This window comes from Falco naumanni, chromosome 6, assembly GCF_017639655.2.
Source record: "Falco naumanni isolate bFalNau1 chromosome 6, bFalNau1.pat, whole genome shotgun sequence".
In the NCBI taxonomy this organism is placed as follows: Eukaryota; Metazoa; Chordata; class Aves; order Falconiformes; family Falconidae; genus Falco; species Falco naumanni.
In genome coordinates this window covers 85,168,499-85,188,572 of record NC_054059.1, presented here as the reverse complement: position 1 = coordinate 85,188,572, position 20,074 = coordinate 85,168,499, and the positions used below count along the sequence as shown (strand labels likewise).

Below are 20,074 nucleotides of genomic sequence, written 5' to 3'. Positions count from 1 at the left end.
GCAATCAATCTATGACTGGAAACAGAAATATTTATCCCTGGCCTTTGTCACATCATACCAGAGATGATAACTCTTATTGAAGATCAATGTTAAAACCCCTGCTTTTCAGTAAAAGCCTGTGCTAGAGTATCATTGCTTCAGTTCTTTACATCCATTACTTCAACATTTGTGTTGAAGGCAAAGGGACTGCTCCCACAAATGTACACACAGCCTACTCTTGTAAGCAGCTTCTTTGTAATTTAACACAGCCAGTCACTGTAGTTTCTATTTAAGAGAAACAAGTCCATTGCAGTTAAAAAATCTGCCTCTCATAAGTCGATTTCCAACTTTAATTTTTTGCTTAAAGCTCAACGCTCTCTGGAATGGAAAGGATACATTTCACAGGTTAAGATATCCTTTTGTACTGTCATCTGCTGCAGAGATACTATCCTTTCCTAAAAAAGGGGAAAAAAATTTAGACATATCTTGATTTATCATTTATTTTATTTTTATTTATATCATTTATCATATAGACATATGAGTCAATATAGACTCAAATCCTCATTTTAAAGGTCAAAATCTGAAATCCCATCACATTATTTCATAATTCAGTCATCCAAAGCAAGGACCCTAGTCTTTCCCCGTAGTTGACTGGCTGTTGAAGACTGAAGCTTGGTTTATTGTGAGGACAGTTATTTTGTAACTCTTAGCTCTGAGGACTGATACTTTGTGTGTCTATTACTGGATAAGACTACAAAGATGGAAAGAGTGGGCAAAACAGAGGAACCCATTGTATTTTTTCAGAGAATCTGCAGACCAAATATTTGTGATATTCCTTTCTGCAGTCCCCAAGTTATTCCCACCAATAACATGACTGTATTAAACAGCTAATTGTTTAGAGAGCAGATCTTACCTTGTAGGGAAAAGAAATAGTTATCAGTGCTGAAAGTATAGTGAAGGCTGTTATGAACACTGAATAGCAGTTTCACTCCTGTCTTGGAGCTAGATTAGGCCCAAAGAGAAAGAAGGACAAAGAAAAAAAAAATAATCAACTATTAAAAATTAAGACACAAACCTGTTCTGCTGCTGTTGTGCAAAGGCAAAGCCATAGCTATTGTAGAAGTCTAGATTGCCTGTGACCTACATAAGGTGCTCAGGGGCAGCTGAAAAAGGTTTGGACAAAGGTTTGGCATGAGAACTTTGAGAGAACACAGGTATCTAAAAGATTTTATTTCAGTCAGTATAGACCTGTACCTTTCTATTCAAGCTTTTATAAAAGATGATAACAAATCACTAGTCAGACTAAAATACATAGGCGGTTTTCAAAGCATCTTTTCTATATTGATGAAATATCCAGAAGGTAAGTTTTGACAACTATTAAAAATGCATCCCACTGTGCACAGCATGCAGTTCATTGGAATATAGCTCTCTGAACATGACTGTGTTCCAGATGATTAAAGATGTCTTCTGTTTCTGGAGTGAGCTGTATATTATCTTTGATTGGAGATAACGGATCTGACTTTTTACAAGAAGGAAGTTTTTCATACTCTCTGCACAAAAAAACAAAGACAAAACAAACCCCAAGAATGTTATGATATTATATGTTTCCAATCACAGGCCTGTAAGAACACAAGGGTTAAAACAAAGCAAGACACCTCACCTAACTATCCCCTCACCTATAAATAAACCCAAGATAAAAATCTGTAATGGAGGGGTTTCATTTCGATTTCACTACAACTGCATAACTTCACTAAATTGGTTTCAACTGTTCCAGTTATCCTGTGACAGAATGATAGCTATTAGCTTCATATTTGAAAGACCATATGTACCCCCATTCCACTCTGGATTGTACGTGCTTTATTAAGCATCGAAGTCTTCTGAGTAACTAGTTTCATATATATCCCCCGAGTCTTGACGTTAGAACAGATTAGTGTCCCACGTGATTTATTTGCCATCAGACAATGTAATTCGAGACAAGGCTAATTTAGAAACATCTTAATATCTGAAAAAACCATAAAAAGAATACTCAGAGCTAAGCGAGTCCTGGTAGTGAGAAAAAAAACTTTTTGTGAAATAAATGAAGAAAAGAATCCCTTAAAAGCTAATATTAGAAGTACTTCACTTAGATAAATAATATATACAAAAATATATATCCCCAGTATATACACAGAAGTTACAGTCCAGCCAAAACTGAATGAATAAAATGTGGATGTTGGGAGCTAACTCTTGCAATAATTAGCAGAGAAAAGTAACAGAGTGCCATCTAGGCTCACTCTGTTCTTTCTGCCTGTATTCTGATAAAACAAAATACATAAATTTTCTCCCTGTGAACAACCCTGGTCAGACATTCCCAAATAGGGATCAAGCAATACATACACAAGCACTTTCAATTCCTCTTTGAAACTGTCATTCTTAACCTGCATTGAGAGCATAATATAATTTGAGAAATGTTAATAGAGCAAGTAATATTTTTTAAATAGAAATCAGTTCTATATTTGTAATAAACTACTATAAGGCCCAAACTTTGTAAAATATATTCATCTGACTAACACGTGCTTACCAGCCTCACATTTACTGCTTAGCACAAAAAGAATATTTTTCTCCTACTCACATTTGGTTTCAGTTTTAAATAACTAGGTCTTATTTAAATAATAAATTTTAAGTTGAGGTTGCTACTTGGAGGCGGGAAAGCTTTGCCACCAGGAGTTTTTACCTGAGCCCATGGAAATAGCGTTAATTTAGAATATCTAGACTTTTGGGGGGGTGTTTATTTTTTCATTTGGTTGTTTTTTTAATATCATTGTCCTTCAAGTTCAAACCTTGAAGATATTTGCAGAAACGTCAAGTTAGCCAAGTCATCTGCCCAAGGGAAAACAGCAGCATTTTATAATGCACAAAAATGTCTCTTGTAACCAGTGACTTCAGCGAACAGAAATATTCCATTAATTCAGCACCATCTTGAAAGGAGAACAGTTCTGACAGTCACCGCAAAATGTGAGAGGCACCAAATTAAGTAGGAACAACCTTGTATTCAGTTAAGCGTGGCAACTTTTATGCAGCTTTTGCATTCAGACCAAGAAATGCCTTTTGGTATTTGACGTCAAACGATGATAATTTTAATCTAAATTATGTTAAACTAAATGCACTACTTCAGTAAATGTATTTTAGCAGAGAGGTTTTCCTAGTTAGAAAGAAAAAAGTAATTGGAAGAGCATATTTACCACAAATCGTACTTCATAGTTATACCAAGCCTAGAAAATTAAAAATTCTATGTAGAAAATAACCATCTTAAACTGTTATCTTTATTGAATTGTGTGGAGGCATGTACAATCCGCTTTGAAATTTGTTTCTTTGGGAAAAAGGTATACATGGTACCAAGCACGGTGTTAAAGCAACTCACCTTTTAAACTGGAAGTTCTTGCGGAGTTCACTAATGGCATCTTGCAGTCCCAGCTTATTTTCAGCATCGCAGTGATTTCTCTTCTGCACAGGTGACAGCTTCCTGCTTAATCCGCTTACCTTAGCTGGTATCAATGGCTTGAGCTTTGTTACAATACGTGACCCTATACAACTGGATTTACGTAAACCAGGAACCTGTGAGATTTTAATATTACAGTACAAATGGTTAAAACAACAACCTGTACGTAACAGATATTATGCTGCAAAGCTTATAATAAAGAAATAAAGTGCTTTACGTTATGGTGAGATAATGCAATCTGAATTGCCACAACAAGGTATATTTAGATAGCTTCACTAATCTAAAAAGTAGCATCTCGAATATATTAGACATAATGCAGCTGTAAGGACTGGCAAACTGGTTTCCATAGGTATTTGTATTCTAAGAGGAGGCAAATACACATTTGTTTTGAATGCAGTTTTTAAAGTCATTGAATATTTATTTTCTCATCTGTTTATATGAGAGCACAACAAAAACTCTTTAGTGTCAACTTTCAGAATTTTAAGAGAAGCTACTCAGGTATCACTTTGTGATACTCAGATTTCACGAAAAATGGAGTCATAAGCAGAGCACAGATATCAGTATGATTATTCCAAGGATCATCAGACCTCTAGTTGGACCAGTTTCAGTACCTGAAACTCAAACCTGCTGTTCTTGGCCAGAATCTCTCTCAAATGCAACCAGTCTTAAGTTTGACCACGTCAATTAAAAGAAAAATACATTACTTCATTATATAATTTATTCTAGCTCTTCACCACCCCTGTTATTAAAAAAATGTGTGCCTCATTTTTAATTCACTTATCAGTTTCAAGCACTGAATCTGTCGGGTTTTTTTCATATTTACAAGTACATAAAACTCAAATTGACATGACCAAATTAATATAATTAGGTCAGTCAGTGTGACTTCTATACGTCACATTCTCATCCCTAACCACAGTCATTTGTATTACTGTCATTTTTCTGGGGTCAATATCACGCTAACTGGCTGCCAGCTGTTCAGACTGCTATCACACTTCCTAATATGGATACAATGTTGTTAATTTTTACCTTCTCCAACTTCATGCACAGAAAGTAGTAGGTTTATCCTAACAGAAGAAAAACACTGAAGCCCAGTCTGCAAGATTTTTTCCTGCGAGCAGCCTAATACATTTCATAAACCAGAAGTTGTACCTATTGCTATTTAATCACTACAATTCTATTTACAATTCTATTTTTCTATTTAATTCTGTACTACTTAATCAGTACAATTCCTGTTTGTACTATATGTGCATAATCGTAGCACAATAATTAAATACATGAAATTTACTTTTAAACAAAATTAAAACTTTGCCAAGTAAGTTCACTAGTGGCAAAAAGCCACAAATGCCCTATTCATATTTTCCATTACTTTTTTTTCCTCTTACATACACTTATCGCTTTCCCCAGTTTTGTGGGAAGCAGCAGTTCAGAAGCACTAGAATGTTTTACTATTTGAGCCATTCTGTCACTTTGTTGTAGAACATGAACTACTCACAATGACCAGCTTTTAAGTGATCACTCACTTCTAGCCTGCTATATTAGCTTTTGTCTGTTATGAGGACCAAAACATAATTATCAAAATACCTGCAGAAGAGATGGTGACTGTCTACAGTTGTAAGAAGCTCTTATTTTACAGTTGGCTACTTAAGATTAGTTTAGGACACCTAGGTTGTAAGTAATACTTATATTTCCTATTTAGATAATGTTAAAATGAAGCATTTTACTTTAAATGAATAATCTTCCCTGTTTTGCTCAATCATCTTTAGAAGATGGCACAGCTCTGCCTACTTCAGGTGCCTCACTTAACTAATGCAAATAGCTCTTCCTCAAAGTATTTGCTATTGATCACCCAAGACTTTTATCTTGGTATAAAAGATATTGGCAACCTTTTCTTCAAAAAGAACTCTTACCTCTGTTCTTTCCAAAACATGGCATTTTGTCATCTCCCTACCACACACTTGTTATATAGTTTTATATTGAAATGACATTGTTTCTACCCAAATAGACTAAGCAGGTCTCAGAATCACAAATAAAACTTCGGGAAGAAAAGTTTCATCTTTTAGCCTACGCTTTAAACAAGAATACTGGGAAGAATAAAAATAAAATCCTGGAACTCCCTGCTTTGTAGTGTTTTGCTGTTTATTTATTGCTTCAGCCATTTTGCAACATATGTGAAGTCACCCATAACCTACATTTCTTTGTGGTACTGAATTAAGAGAGTTATAACTTAACTAATCCCAAAGTAGGCAAAGCTGCACGTTGAACGCCCACTAAGAAACTTTAAAACCAGAGCAGATTGCTATTTTGTCAAAATTAGCCTCTTTGCTGGGCTCATAGCAATTATGGAAAATAATTAGCAGTGAAAACCACAGCTAGCATCCTATCACAGGAAAAACTACAAAGTCCCCGAGAGCTCATTATAGGCCTCTGTTAGTTAGTCAATTCTAATATCAAAGTGAATAGAAGTTTTTCTCTAAGCACTTCGTATTTTGGATTAGAACCATTGTAAGAGTTGCAAGTTCCCCACATTGCCTCCCCCAATTATTAAATTTCTGTGCAGATCAGCTATGTTATTCAGCTTACCAAAATCAGAATAACTTGTGTTTGAAGTGATTGACTGCTTCTTTCCTAGATCTGGAACTCATTCTCTTCAGTATCTTTTACTGTATGTAACACCAGTAAAGATTTCTCTTGTTTTGCACTTGCAATAAGCAATCCTAAGGGAAAATTTAGCCAAAAGTGGTACTCTCTCTCTCTCTCTCTCTGCCTCCTCCCTCTTCAATTCTGGCTACTTGTTCCAACAGTCTCATTGGTGCTACAACTCATGTGAGCCTGAGAATCTGTGTGGGCTTGAATTCCAATATGATCCTTTTAGTTATTGTTGACCTGGCTGAAAACTAACGTGACAGTTTTCCAGTCCAACTCATTGTAAGTATTACTACCAGCACATAAAGGAAGTAGAGGGAATGCAGGGCCAAGAAAATAAGTGACAGAAGCTCTCCTACTAGCCATTTGCTAGTAACTAACCCTACTGTTCTTACAGATTTTTCAGCAGATTCTTATTGTCTGAAGAACTCCAAGCATCCTGAAAATTTGTTTTTATACAATGCTTATATTGTCTCAGTACTTCCATTCTGTGTATCCCCAATATTTAGTCTATTAATTCTCCCAATATACCTTTAGGGTGAGCAAAACAGTAAGTAAAACATATTAACTACATTCTTAAAAACAAAGTAATAAAATTCTCAAACCCAGGCTGATTTCGTTTTATTGCTCAGTTTTGTTCAGGAGAAGCAGGCAGAATGCTGATCTAATGAAAAAGCATCAGTTTTTATATTTGAGTGTTCTGAAATAAAAATGTGTGAATTCCAGCTTAAGACATCAGTTACTAACAATAACCACAAGATGCCACTATTACACAAAACACACACCATTCTTGAACCGAGACGATTTTTACTGTGACTGCGAGAAAGAAGTTAGTAGGGGTGTACAAGAAAGGATGAAAGCATCTTCCTTTGACTCACTAATCTTTTGGCTAATTCTAGCGATAACACCTAAGGAATTAGAACACTTTTAGCTGTTAAGATCTTAGAAGTTTTGTAAGCTAGGCCAACAGGCAAAGCTCTTAGAAATGTCACAAAGACAAGGGACATAAGTCTATTCTTAGATGTCTAAGCAGCCACATACGTCTATATACAGGTGCCCAGCCAACAGGAAAAGTAACTGAAAAGCAGGCCCTGAAGGAAAACTGACTGTCCTTCCATACTGATTCGTTAGTGTCTAAAAAAGCTTTTAACTAAAACAATTAAACAAGAACAGTTGACTAAAACCTTTCCAGATTTTGAAATCTGAACATGCTTTTTCTAGCCAAAGTGGAAGGAGACTGCTAAACTAGCAGATTTATTGACAAGCAATGAAATGATGTTGTATCTTGTGACTGTATCTCAATTATGAACGTGACTACAATTCACGTCATAAACCCTGTATATTTAGCATGCCTGAAGAAAATCAGTTTTTTGCCATAGTGAGGCTTCCGATTTTATACTTAAGTGTTTAAAATGCCCAAATAAGTTGTAGCTGTGATATCACTTATAAGTGGCCTGGTAATAGTTAATCTCAGCTCTGGTATAGATGACCAAGAATATAGTTTTCGCTTGCCAGCATGTGCATTGCTCAAGACTCTCTCATTAAGAGTTCCAGAATGAACTAACAGAAAGCAAAAACTGATTTTCAGAGTTTAATAGAGCTTATAGTAAACTTGAAAGAATTCTTACCTTTGTCTTTATGACTGTATTTTTTCTGTCAGTTTGAACAGCAGAAAATACTGGAGACCGAGCACATTGATCATCAGCCAGTTTTAAACTGGAGTCAGATACCTTCATCAAGAGAAAATTCATTTGGTTTAACACAGTTTGGGTTTCCCCTCCCCATGCATATTTTTATATCTACACATATATTCTTTATAGGGTATAAAGTTTTCAACAGTTCTAGGAACTTACACAAAAACCTGGGCTTATTTTCAGCAAGCAACACTAATGGTGCCACACGCATGCTTTCTGAAAGGACCTCTTCAGGGACTAACAAAAGCCGAGAACATCAACCAGATTTAATGTTTTGGTGCTTTGTTTGGTTGGTTTTGGTTTTTTATGACTCCCTGTAGTGATAGCAGTGAAAAGAATGAAGACAAACAAAACCCAGAGAACAGATTTGATTTACGCGAGTTAGCCATTCCATTCTACACAACTATGTTAAGCGCTGACAAGTTTTGTTAGCACAACCTACATAATCTGTAGGGTATCATTTTGATGAAAAGACTTCGCTGCCTGATTTCTTTTATAATTTAAAGTGAAAGCAAATGCTGAAACAGTGCCTAGTTTTCTTACTTCTCTATCTGAACTGTTGTTCAGTTGGACTTGCAGTGTTTCTGAAGACTCCAAACTGCATTCTGACGGCTCCCGAGACCTTTGAGACTCTGATGACTGTTCCAGTTCTGTTAAGGTGGAGGATTCTTCCTCCAATTTGCCACACACTGCCTCACTCTCCACTTGTACCCCATTACTCTGATCTTCCTGGGATACCACACAGTTGCTTCTCTGTTGGTGAAACTGCTGTGAACATACAGTACGAGATGGACCAGGATTTTCTGAATTATTTACAGGGCTGCTCAACCACTGAAAGCAGTTTTTCTGCATTTCTCCAGGAGGTGTAAAGACAGTCCTTGTTGATTTTTCAGTTTCTGAAAACTGAGAAACATCGTCTGCTACATGTTTTACTTCCTGTTCCTGGCAATCCTGTTCAACATCTCGAATTACATCACGATCATCCTTCTCTGCTCTAACATCAAAGATAATTGCATCATTGAAGAAAAACCTAGAAAAAGAGAAGGGTAAAGGCAAAGGAGAAGAAAGTTACTGCAATTAAGTATATAAACTTGAAAAAATAATAGTTGTCTCTGCCCATCAACTTTTTTTTTGTTTTTAAGTGCACTTAGACACAAATTATTTTAACAATGGGAAAAGTCCTAGTCCCTCAGAGAGGCATTTAACACAGGTAACAAAAAAAAAAAAAAAAGAAAAAAGCATCTGTAAACACGCCATTCATTGACTGAAAAAATAACAAGGTTCCTCATCTGAGGAGAAACACCTAGGAATCTTATGAAATTTAAAAATATTCATGAATTATCACAAAACTAAACAGTAGTGAAGCACCTCTTTTCAAGGAAGCTAGAACCCATCTAGTTCTTCCATGCTATAGCAGCAACTCCTGAGAGTAAGTGCAAGTCAGAGTGTTTTAAGAAACTGAGCATAACCTACCATCACTGAAAAACTCAATTTTTGATGCAACATAACAACTTTCAGCTCAGGAAGGTGTGCCTTAATGCTAAAGAACATCAGTTTGAAGACTGTTCTGTAAAATTATACTGCTCAAAAACATTCAAATTATTTCAGATATAAATTACACAGTAAGAGCCATAATTGTGATAATATTTTGTAAAACAAAATTCAAGTAGCTGTGGCCAAATGCCACCAAAAAGCCTACAAAGCCAACAAAACACAGCCAAAAAAACCCCCTAACAAACCTGAAGTCCCTCTTCTCAAAATGCTGGTGCAGAGATAAGGAGCATCAGCTGAATAGGAGGGGATAAGAATAGATAGCTCTCGTACAGTATGCAACACATTCACTAACTGCTTACATACTTGGCACAAAGCAGCTACTTTTTTTTTTTTAAAGAATTATCATATGGTCTTTACCTGGAAAGGAAATATGGCTAATTCCCAATTAATTTTAGTACCCAGAAGCTAGACTGTATTGAATAGTCCTACAGTCTTCATTTCTGCAGTAAAAAAATTTACATTATTTAATCTATGTCACACAGATATCATGCCTAGCACAAAGGGGTCTCCATCTCAGCTCAGGTGTATTAATACAGTTGCATAAAACAAGTCTGACATAACCTGAATACTAAAAATGAGAAAAATGCTATGTCAGCAACCAGGGCAGTGAATAGTTCTTTTGCTACTTAGTATGTGACACAAGCATACCTGCTTCTTGTTCCTGGAACAACTACAGCATCCTTCTCCTTGTTTTTCCTTTGTAGAAAGGAAGCAAATTTATTTCTAACTCTGGGCAGGGAGTCAGAGCTTTGAGTGACAGAATTCCCTGAAGAATCAAGGCTTTGTATTGCTGAGACACTCTTCTGGGCTTGACTGTCATGATCACTTTCCTTCTTGACTTTTTTTGCTGTTGAAAATGAGTATTGGCTCAACAGATCTCCATCCGTGATTTCTTCTAAATATAAAGACAGTTTAAGCATCACTGTAGAAGCACGTTCTAGAATTAACCAGTTATGAGACAATTGAGCATTACATATTTATGCTCACAAACTTAATCTTAGTAAGGTCTGGTAGGAGCATTCTTGACATTACAGTTCAGAAGCCTTTAACAAAGTTGTTTTCTAGTACATAGCCTTAAAAGAAACTTTCTGTGAAAAGATAGATGGAGTGAAGGCAGAATAGCTGAAATGAAACACGATGATTGTTTGGGTCTGTTTTGTCTTGTTTGGTTTTTTTTAAACCATTTGAAAGCAAAACTAGATTTGATTTAAAGGCAGGTTGCTAAACTAACTACAAATTTTGATGAAGAAGGGAGCAGGAAGACATCAGTAGTAACAGAGACAAAAAAAGAGCCTTAGTAGCATAATCAGAAAAGGAAGTAAAAGAGCATAGTACCCCATCTATTACAAGCCCACAGTTTATTCCAACACATGTAACTTAATGGTGTAGAAGACAAGATAGCATAGATTTACTACAAAAAGTGAGAAAGTTGGAGTAAAGAATACCTATACAGGGCAGGGGATACAGGCAGCACTGTGTTAGAAGATTACAGAATACATTCTTAAATTTTCTGTTTAGCCAAATACTGGCTCTAAGAAAAACAGGCTATTTTCATTTCTTCACAAGCCATTGTAAGATGGAAATTAAACTCACAAATATCTAAAAATATACCAGATGGTATTAAACATGTCAACTTAAAATGGAAAACAACAAAGTTTTCTAGAAATTAAAGACAGTTAAAATCAACTCCTGCTGAAAGTTTACTGCCATCTTTAATCATTATGTATGTTTTAATATTATGGCTTGTTAGTCTTGTAACTTTTTGAAACAGAATACAATCAGAGTCAGGCCTCTGAAATCTCATGCCATCAAGTCCAAGACAAAAATAATTTCTTTCCCCGCAGCCTTCTATGTTATTTATATACTTAATAAAAACATACCACTCCTCAGCCTTTTTGCCAAGAGCTCTTTGCCTGGAAGTTTTAGCCCTTTCACACTAATTATCTTCTCCATGCCTTTGGTTGTTGGTTTCTCTAGCAAATGTATTTTATGAGGAACGGTATCTGCATTACAGCCAAACTTGTAGTCTCTGCTCCAAATGCTATTTACATGATTAGCACATCTGTCATTCCAGCCACTACTTCTCTGCTGCACAGACTAATAAAAAAAAAATATTAAAAAACAAGGCATAGGTTTGTAGTTTTGTCTTTGATATATCATTTCCTCATTTAGCATACAAGGACATTTTGACATTTGCACAGCTAGCGACATACTCTACACAAACATTTTATTTTGTATTCCCACATTTTTCATGCTTTTTATACAAATTATTTTCTTTTTGCACTGCCATGACATCCCCATATGGTGCAAGTGACTAACAACTCATCTCAAAGAAAATTGAAAGTTTAAATTTTATTTCTACTCTGAAAACTTCATTTGGGAAAATACTTTCTTCAGAGTTACATACTTGGAAGAATCCAGTCTCTGAGAATTTTATTTTTAAATCAGTTACTTCTGTCAATAGTATTAAGGACTTATCAAAAAAGTCTGAAAGTAAACCAGACAAAGTCAGATGTCATGAAAGTAAGATTTTACCTGTACAAGGAATGAGAAATATGTGCATAGGAACATACAGTTTCTATAATAGCAGAGTATCTTTCACTGCCAAGTCAGTTGTGGATAACATTCAATCATGTTTCTCCATGAATGTGCAGACCCACATCAAAACCTTAATACATAACTTCAGAACAAAGCCGTTACCTGTGCAGTGTCAGGGTTATAATTATCAATTTGTTCCATTGTATCAATATCAATGTTGCCAACGGCAATCTGAAAAGCAGTATCATCACCAAAATGTCTGTTTCCATCATATTAAAGGAAAATATCTGAATATTACGTTAAATCTCAAGCACTGTAGCATGAAAGTTAGACTAGCTGTTTCCCATTTTGCTAAAAAGCATTGTTAGAATATCAACTAAAAGCATAAATACTACTACTCACGGCTCAATCTGATTCAGCAGCAATTGTAATAGATCTGCAGTGCTTGGCAAATAACAAAAGTCAAAAGGAAAACTGTCAATCAGCAGCAGCAAAGTTACCATCTCTCTCCTTCCTAATTTCAGAAATGCCAGAGATTAGGTGGCTTGAGGAACATACAAAGCTAGTAACTACTTCAGCAGTCCCCCTTCTCTTCATTTTCCTGATCTTCTATGCTGAGTTTATGCTGCATAAGTGCAACAAAATGCTACTTCATATATTCTATAGGAAGACACATCCAGTAAAACAGGATGTGCTTAGATTAGGGAGGGAGTAAAACACAGATTGCAAGAATTAAAATAGCAGAGATAACACACTTAACACAGGCAGAAACTAAAAGACTGTCATAAAGTGATTAAAAAAGGTTAAATGTAGCCTGTATTTAATGAGTTGTTTTCTATAAAAGAAAAGTCAAAACAAAAACAAAACACCAAAGAGCAGCAGTAACTTCTGCTTAAAACACTGTATCAATGACAGGTCACTCTGTTACCCCCTGCAGTTTTTAAAATTAAAATTAGAGCAAAAGAAAAGAAGTAAACCCCCAACTTCCTAAGATTGCAACAAAGCCAGGCTTTAGTCAACTGCTGACATACAATGAAAAAAACCCCGTAAAGTACACCACAGACACAATGAAAAGTATAAGACACCACATCTGCTCATCCTTCTTTCCTCACTCTGCTGTTTCAACACAAAGGATACCGTCCTGCATAAATTAGCGTTTCTGGATCAATATCATCCCCATATGGATTCAGAGGAACTAATTTTCTGTTGACAGGATCAAAAACTAACTGATAAAGGAACGTATTATTGGCTCGCATAAAACCCTGTATGTATTCTTCTGGTACTGTTATATTCATCTTCAAGTATTGCCCCATTTTCTTAATAACCTGTAAAAAAAAAAATGCTGGTCTGTTTCATTTAAACACATTACACAAAAAGTTAAATACATTTCAAAATGTCTTGACCTGTAATTAAATGAAGTATGTATCCTGTTACAAAAGGCAGATTCAACTTCAACAGGGAAAGGAAAGAGAAAAAAAAAGTGTTGTACATTATTTTCCCACTCTCAAGTTACTTGCAATCACATGAATAACAGCATTTAACTCTTTTGTCCAATAAATAAATAGAAAACTGCAGTGACAAATTACATGACAAATTAAGTGAAAAGCTTTTTAAATTATTAAATACTAGCATTTTGCTCAAAAAGATATTTTTAAAAGTAAATAATGATTTGTATGGAAAAAGTTCAAAATTCTCCTTTTACTTCCAACAAAAGGCAACCAAACTAGTGTTTCGATGCCTGCTTTACACAATACAAAGTATTTTAAACTCAAAACTGTAGTTCTTTGAGTACAGCCTGTGAGAGAAAAAAAAAAGGCTAAAGCATAAAAGTAACTTAAAGAAGATACAGTAAGTTAGAGTACATATTTAAACTCTTTTCTGGATTAGATTTACATGCCTCCAGGACAGCTACGTAAGATATTTTTCTTAATAGCTCTTAAAAATCTCTCTTCCTCCTTACTGTCTACACAGAAGTTATTCCTACTCTCTTAGTCTCTGTATTTCCCAATACTAGATTTGTTTTCATTTCATACATTGGATAGGAAAAAAAACCCAAACACCAAGCTTACCTTATTTCTTTTTTTTGCACCATATGAAACTTTTCTTCCTTAATGTTTTTACTATATAAATATCTGTATCCATATGTAATTAAATGAAAATGGGAACCAAATAATATTCCCAATCCCTGCCCATTCCACACACAGATAAAAGCACCCTTATGCTAAAGTAACAGTTCAATTAACAGTTCTAATAACAATCTGCAAAAACAGAAGAAAGAACAGGTAATAAGGGGGGGTGGAAATATTCAGAACATTACAAAAATTTAAGTATCTCCTCAAATAGAATACGCCCTTGAAGGATGAGAACAATTAAGTTAACTTTGATGAATCTATTATATATTTAATGAAATACGCCATTTTAGTAAGTTTAGCTCAGCATCCTTCGAAAGCACAGGTAAAAAAAAATACTTCTTTTCGCATTCTCCTCAAAATGGAGAAAGTCAAGAACCCCTCTTATTTTGAATTCAGTGTTCATTTCCTGTGTACTGCTATAGGTTCCCAGAACAACACAAAGAAAAAACAACTTCACCTTTGTAATATCTGGATTGTTGGCTAATTTTAGTAACTTGCATGCTTTGCCTAACCCAATTCCATGAATTGATGGGAGGTAGTCACAACCAGAAAGAATACACATGTAGCGGAATTTCTCTTCTGTAAATACGTTTCCAAGCTGCTTGCAATTTCCTAGTCGAGCTTGATCAATTTCTAGTCCATTTCCAAACTTGTCAATTTTCAGAAACACCTGAAATTAAGAGGAATTGAAAACAATATATATATATTCACTCATATAAACTATATATAAATATATAATATATATTTATATTCACTCATACAAACTAGCTTGTGGCACTTGGTAGAGACAGCAGAGGCTAAGTGCTATTCTCATCTCTTCCATTTCCCCAATTTACTGTAGAATAGTAAAACCATATATCAAACATATTTGGCGACTTCAAACTCTACTTTTAAGATATCAGTGAGAGGTAAAGGCTATTAGTATTCTCTTCCATACCTTTTTACACCCAAAAGCTAGAAGATCAGAGTCTTCTGTAATTATGGCTTGAACCATGCCAGTCTTATTAAGATAAGCCAACTGAGCATCAGCTTCATACGGAGCAACAATACAATCAACTCCCCGGGCTCGAGCAGCCTATATATAAAAAAGAAGCATACAAGTACTTTGCATCAATTTTCAGTAATTACTTTAAGATATCTGAAAGCATAAGAACATCTACCTTAAACTAAAACCGCAATCTTTTTAAACAATACACGCATCACCCTCAAAGCCTGGTATTTAGTATTCAAAACTGAAGTTTCAAGTAGCTTAAACCTACAACAAGAAGTTTACAAATCCAACCTTTCCTGTGTGCCCTGTAATACTATGCTTACTGGCACCTGACCACAGGCACCAGCTTCAAACTCATGCAAGTTATATTCTGGACCAAGGAAAACAGCACAGAAACAAATGTAATATTATTTTGATAAAGATCCTATGGTTGCAGTGGAAGGATGGCAAAAAGCTACTGAAAAGGTTTTTAAGCAGCCAAAATTTTTTCTGTTGTCTATTCTCAGGAACTAACTGGGAAGGAAAAAATAAAAAGAATAGTTGTGTTTAGTCTTTGTGCAGAAAAATGAGAACAGTTGGTATTATCAAAGTCAGTTCATAGCAGTAGGAAGAGATGTATTTCTATTGATGTATCATCATTGTTTATGCAACTGGGCATAATAAACTTGAGTGAAGTTAAAGTTTGTTAATTGCGCCTAACAACCCAATGTACGCAGGACAATTAGAGGCTAAGGGGGAAATATTTTTCTTGCTTACATAGAAGAGGTAGTGAGGCAACCATATAAAGCACAAGTAAGACATGCTACCTACTGCATAGATTTTTTACAAACTGTTGCTATCAAGAGCACTGACAACTTACTTTAATAACTTCATGAGCCATAAAATGGGTAACATTTATACTGCGCCCAAAACACTCCCTAGCTTCCGACAGTCTCCCTTCCTGCAACAATTGTTTGCCCTTCAGAAGACTGGCTTGACGCTTCCTGAAAGAAAAATATCCACCAATCAGGTTATTTTTCACTTAAAAGAACAAGTAGCAGAAAGGGCTATGAAAGATAGGTAGGAAAAGGGGAGAGGGGGGGAGGGGGATGTTTTGCAGATAAATGCTTCCCAAATCTGTCCTACTACATAACTTTTTAAAACGTAAGAATAACAAAGTCATTCTATTGACAAGGATGATTAGATTGGCATATTGAAATTTATATTGTTTTCTCAGAAAACAGCAACAACTCAGGAACCAAAATCAGCAGTGTAAAAGAGATGCACCCACTCTCAGGTGGCAGTAAAAAAGATTTAATAGAATTTGGGAATATCTGACATAAGATACTTATTGGTTTAGAGGACAGATGGTATCATTTACTTCAAATATTGGAAATTGTTTTCTCCACACTGAAGGAATCAGATGTCCCATGAGAATTTATAAATAAAACCCACTAAAAAACCCCACCTGCTTCAGCGAGAAGTCCCATTATATAAGGACCCGACTCCTAGACTGAAAAGGTTTATCTGAGTATTTGTAGAGAAAGATGAAGAAGGTGGTGTTATTTTTAAATACAATTATATTGGGAAGAAGTATTTTTGTCCCGAGATCACAAGAGTGGGTAAACTAAAAGACTTTAATACATTACAGGAACTAACGTTGAGGTTTACTTCCTTCCTTTATAAAAGTGCTTTCATTTATGAAATGCATTTCTATTTTTGGAATAAAACCTCTAAGAAGAGGTTTGTATGATTTTGAAATGTAAATTAAGTGAAATAGTACTACATTGCAGGAAAGTTTACCAGAGATTACTACTTAGCTGAAGTTCAAGGTTTTTCAATTTTGAAAATAAATTGTAGCATTAAAGATACTCTTTTGCTTGCAAATCAATACATTTCAGTACTCACTCTCGTCGGGCCTTTTCCACTTCCTTCTTAGAAGGTAGGGTGCATCCATCAAACACCAAAATAGGTTTAATTCCAAATGAGAGGAGCATATCAACAAGTTTCATACAGAAAGCCACATAACTGCATCAACAGTAACAAAAGTAAGAAAAGAAAGGTAAACTTTATTGGTAAGTAACAAGTCTATTGCATATTTTCTGTTTGCAGGAAAGAAGAACTGTAAGTTTAGGACTAACTATTGTTCAAGGAACTTCATAGGCCAAGTATTTCCCCAGGACCACAAACGAGTAAAAACACATCCATGCTTTGTTTTTTGGCGGGTTTTTTTTTTGTTTGGGGTTTTTTGGTTTGTTTTTTTTTTAAATTATAAACGCTCCATCTCCCAACTCAGAACTGGGCTGACTGCTTCCTACTCCTACTCAAAATGAAATTAGAACTCAAGTACAATTCAGTTGGATCCTAATGTAGAAAATCAAACACTGCCAAAAACTTTGCAAATTAAAACATGGATCTTTTTAGTTTCAGCAACTCAATTCACAATGGCCAGGGAAACAGGAGGCAAATGAGCACAGTACGTTGTCTTTCCCCAAAGCCTTGTGAAAGGCAGACTAAATTAACTTTTATAGAATTGGAGGAGTGATAGGACACTAAAACTTTGTGTCGCTATCCACTCTTCTCTCCAGATTGTGGGTACATGCTATGGAGATGGGCAAACGTCTTCCCATACTAAAAATACAGGCACAGTACTGAAAATATTCCAAAAGACAGGACAGTTGCCCAGATTTTACTAACAGTGAAGATGATGCATGGTTCAGGAGCCGATCCTCCACTGCCTTCCAAGCCTGACCCTTAGCAAAATATTTGTAGAGAATTCAAGACTTTGTGTATTCCATCAGACCTCTTATCTCGTTACCTGTTTCTACAGATCCATATGAGATCATTTCAGCAGCAGCTCAGAACTAAAATCTAATAGCTGATGTAAACATTAAGTGTGGTACAATAACACTCAATGGGGGAAAAAAATCAAATTTGTTTTTTAAGGATGCTGCTTAAAACAGCAAGAGCAACCTTTCCAGCAGGGAACAGGGAGGGAATGGAGAGTGGGACTTACAAGCCCTCAGAATCTAAGGATATGTGCACTGAAGCTATTGGCTTTAGAGCTACAAAACAAACTGAAAAATAACTGTGATTTTTGAAAGACAGGATTGCACCTATATAATACCTCAATTCAGATAAATTTTAAAGCATGAAAGGACTCTATACTATAGGTAAAGCTCTCATCAGCAATAATACATTCATGGAAACAAGATCTGGTCATAAGATAGTCATGTAGTTAAATTCAAATATTTCCACGTTTCCTATGACTATTAATGTATCTCCTGCCAGTCAATTTCTTTCTCAACTGAAGTGTATCCTAGTCTCAGGATTCTGAAGGATCTCTACTATCTTCCAAAGCAGGTAGCAGGGTCGGATGAAATGCTACCATTCTTCATATCAACAGAAGCAGGAGTTAGAAGACTAATTCATTTGCAAACCACTAACTCTCCTCAAATCAAACATTTAATCAAAATTTCATAAGTGAAGTTTGATCTTGACTAATCAGTGCAGCTTTATTTCTGAAAAAATAAAGATTAATCTTCATTTAAGACTATAGTCAAACTTAAGAAAAAAAAAGTTCAACCCGGTATTTCAGATGGGTAAGAACTTCTGCAAGCCTTATCTAAGCGCCAAAGCTGAACTCTAAATATGACCAAAATTTCTGTTAATTTCCTTCCTTAGAAATATAACTAAGTGAAAAATCCATGTTATTTAAAAAGCTAGTCTTACAAAGAATAGTATGTTAAGAAAAAAAAATTCTACACCTTATTCAGAGCACAACATATCTTTTAGAATTCCTCGGTATCATTACAACTTTTGTCACAGCAGTATTTATAAAGTACCACTTCTTACAAGTAAGGGTCCTGAAAATAGTATTAAATGCAAAGCATGAGTAGCATCGACAGAATCTCATCAGATTATATCATAACTGAAAGCAAGAAATGCTGGAAAAAACCTAACTCACTTAACCGTTGGTGTTTTAATGGAAAATATTTTACAGTTTGTTCTTCCATGACATACTTCTAATATTTATTTTGCACAGTTGGAAAGCTATTTACTTACAGCCAACATTTTTCATTTCCATAAAAAATTCAACCGGGACTGAGAATTTGGAAGCAACAGTAAGAAGTACAACTCCTGTAACTAGACTTTAGTTTATGAGGCATCAAGCTATGAAAAGTTGGGCCGAGACCGAAAGAAGGACTTACAGATCTGTCGGCTCTCCTCGGGCCAGCTTTTCAGCACACGTATAGGCGCCCTTGTGCAGCCAGCAGTAGGTGTCCACCGCTACCGCCTGCCCCTTGTATTTCTTCACGTGAGCAGGCTCAGCAGCCTCCTTGATGAACTGGAGCAGGCCCTGGATCCCCATGGTGCGGCTTAAACTGCAGTGGGGAAAGCGAAAAGCGTGGGCACGGAAGAGGTGGAGGAGCCTCAGGTCAGGCTGCAGACGGGGCGCTGGGCTGAAGCGGGGACATGGGGGGCGCCCCCACTTTCCGCCGGCCGTGACCGCGGGCCGCCTCTCCCCTGCTCCCCTCAGGGGCCCGCAGCGACCCCCCTCCCCCCCTCAGGGGCCCGCAGCGACGCCCCACCTCCCCACCCCCATCCCCCGTTCCCCTCAGGGGCCCTCAGCGATGCCCCCCGCGCCACACCGCGACCTGTACCCGCCCGGGGAAGAAGGGGTCTCCGGCAGCTCTCCCAGCTCGGGGCCGCCTCCCACATGGCGCCGCCGGCCCCTCTGCCTCAGCGCGGGCCATCGCCCGGAGAAGAGAGTGAGAGAGGCGGGCTGGGGGAACACGGTCACCAACAGCCGCAGCGCGCCGGGCAGCCCGTACCTCGCTGGGGGAGCGACGAGAGGCCCGGCCCGGCCCGGCCCCACTCGGCTCCGCTCCGCTCCGCTCGGCTCAACCGCGGCACGCGGCAGCCGCTCAGGGTTTTCAAGCAGCGCGCGCTCAGGGCACTGGCTCCGCCCCGGCGGGGGACTACAAGTCCCAGCATGCTCCGCGCGGGCGGGCAGGCAGCCCGCTAGGGCGCGAGCCCCGCCCCTATGAGGTGGCTTGGCCCTGTTCGGCCCGGCCCCTTTTCC

At 36.9% G+C, this 20,074-nt stretch overlaps 1 protein-coding gene across 1 annotated transcript; it reads right to left on the bottom strand.

The window, feature by feature from the left end:
- Positions 1 to 1,194: 1,194 nt before the first annotated feature.
- Positions 1,195 to 19,955, bottom strand: EXO1 (exonuclease 1). The gene is made up of 14 exons (XM_040599097.1): positions 19,824 to 19,955; positions 19,200 to 19,373; positions 16,897 to 17,016; positions 15,869 to 15,992; positions 14,956 to 15,093; positions 14,476 to 14,688; positions 13,024 to 13,211; positions 12,049 to 12,145; positions 11,229 to 11,445; positions 9,997 to 10,243; positions 8,338 to 8,824; positions 7,729 to 7,830; positions 3,380 to 3,573; positions 1,195 to 1,529 (listed from the first exon to the last, which is right to left on the bottom strand). Exons 2-14 carry the CDS (start codon positions 19,358 to 19,360, stop codon positions 1,391 to 1,393), a joined length of 2,427 nt encoding a protein of 808 aa, XP_040455031.1. The 5' UTR covers positions 19,361 to 19,373; positions 19,824 to 19,955; the 3' UTR covers positions 1,195 to 1,390.
- Positions 19,956 to 20,074: the final 119 nt, after the last annotated feature.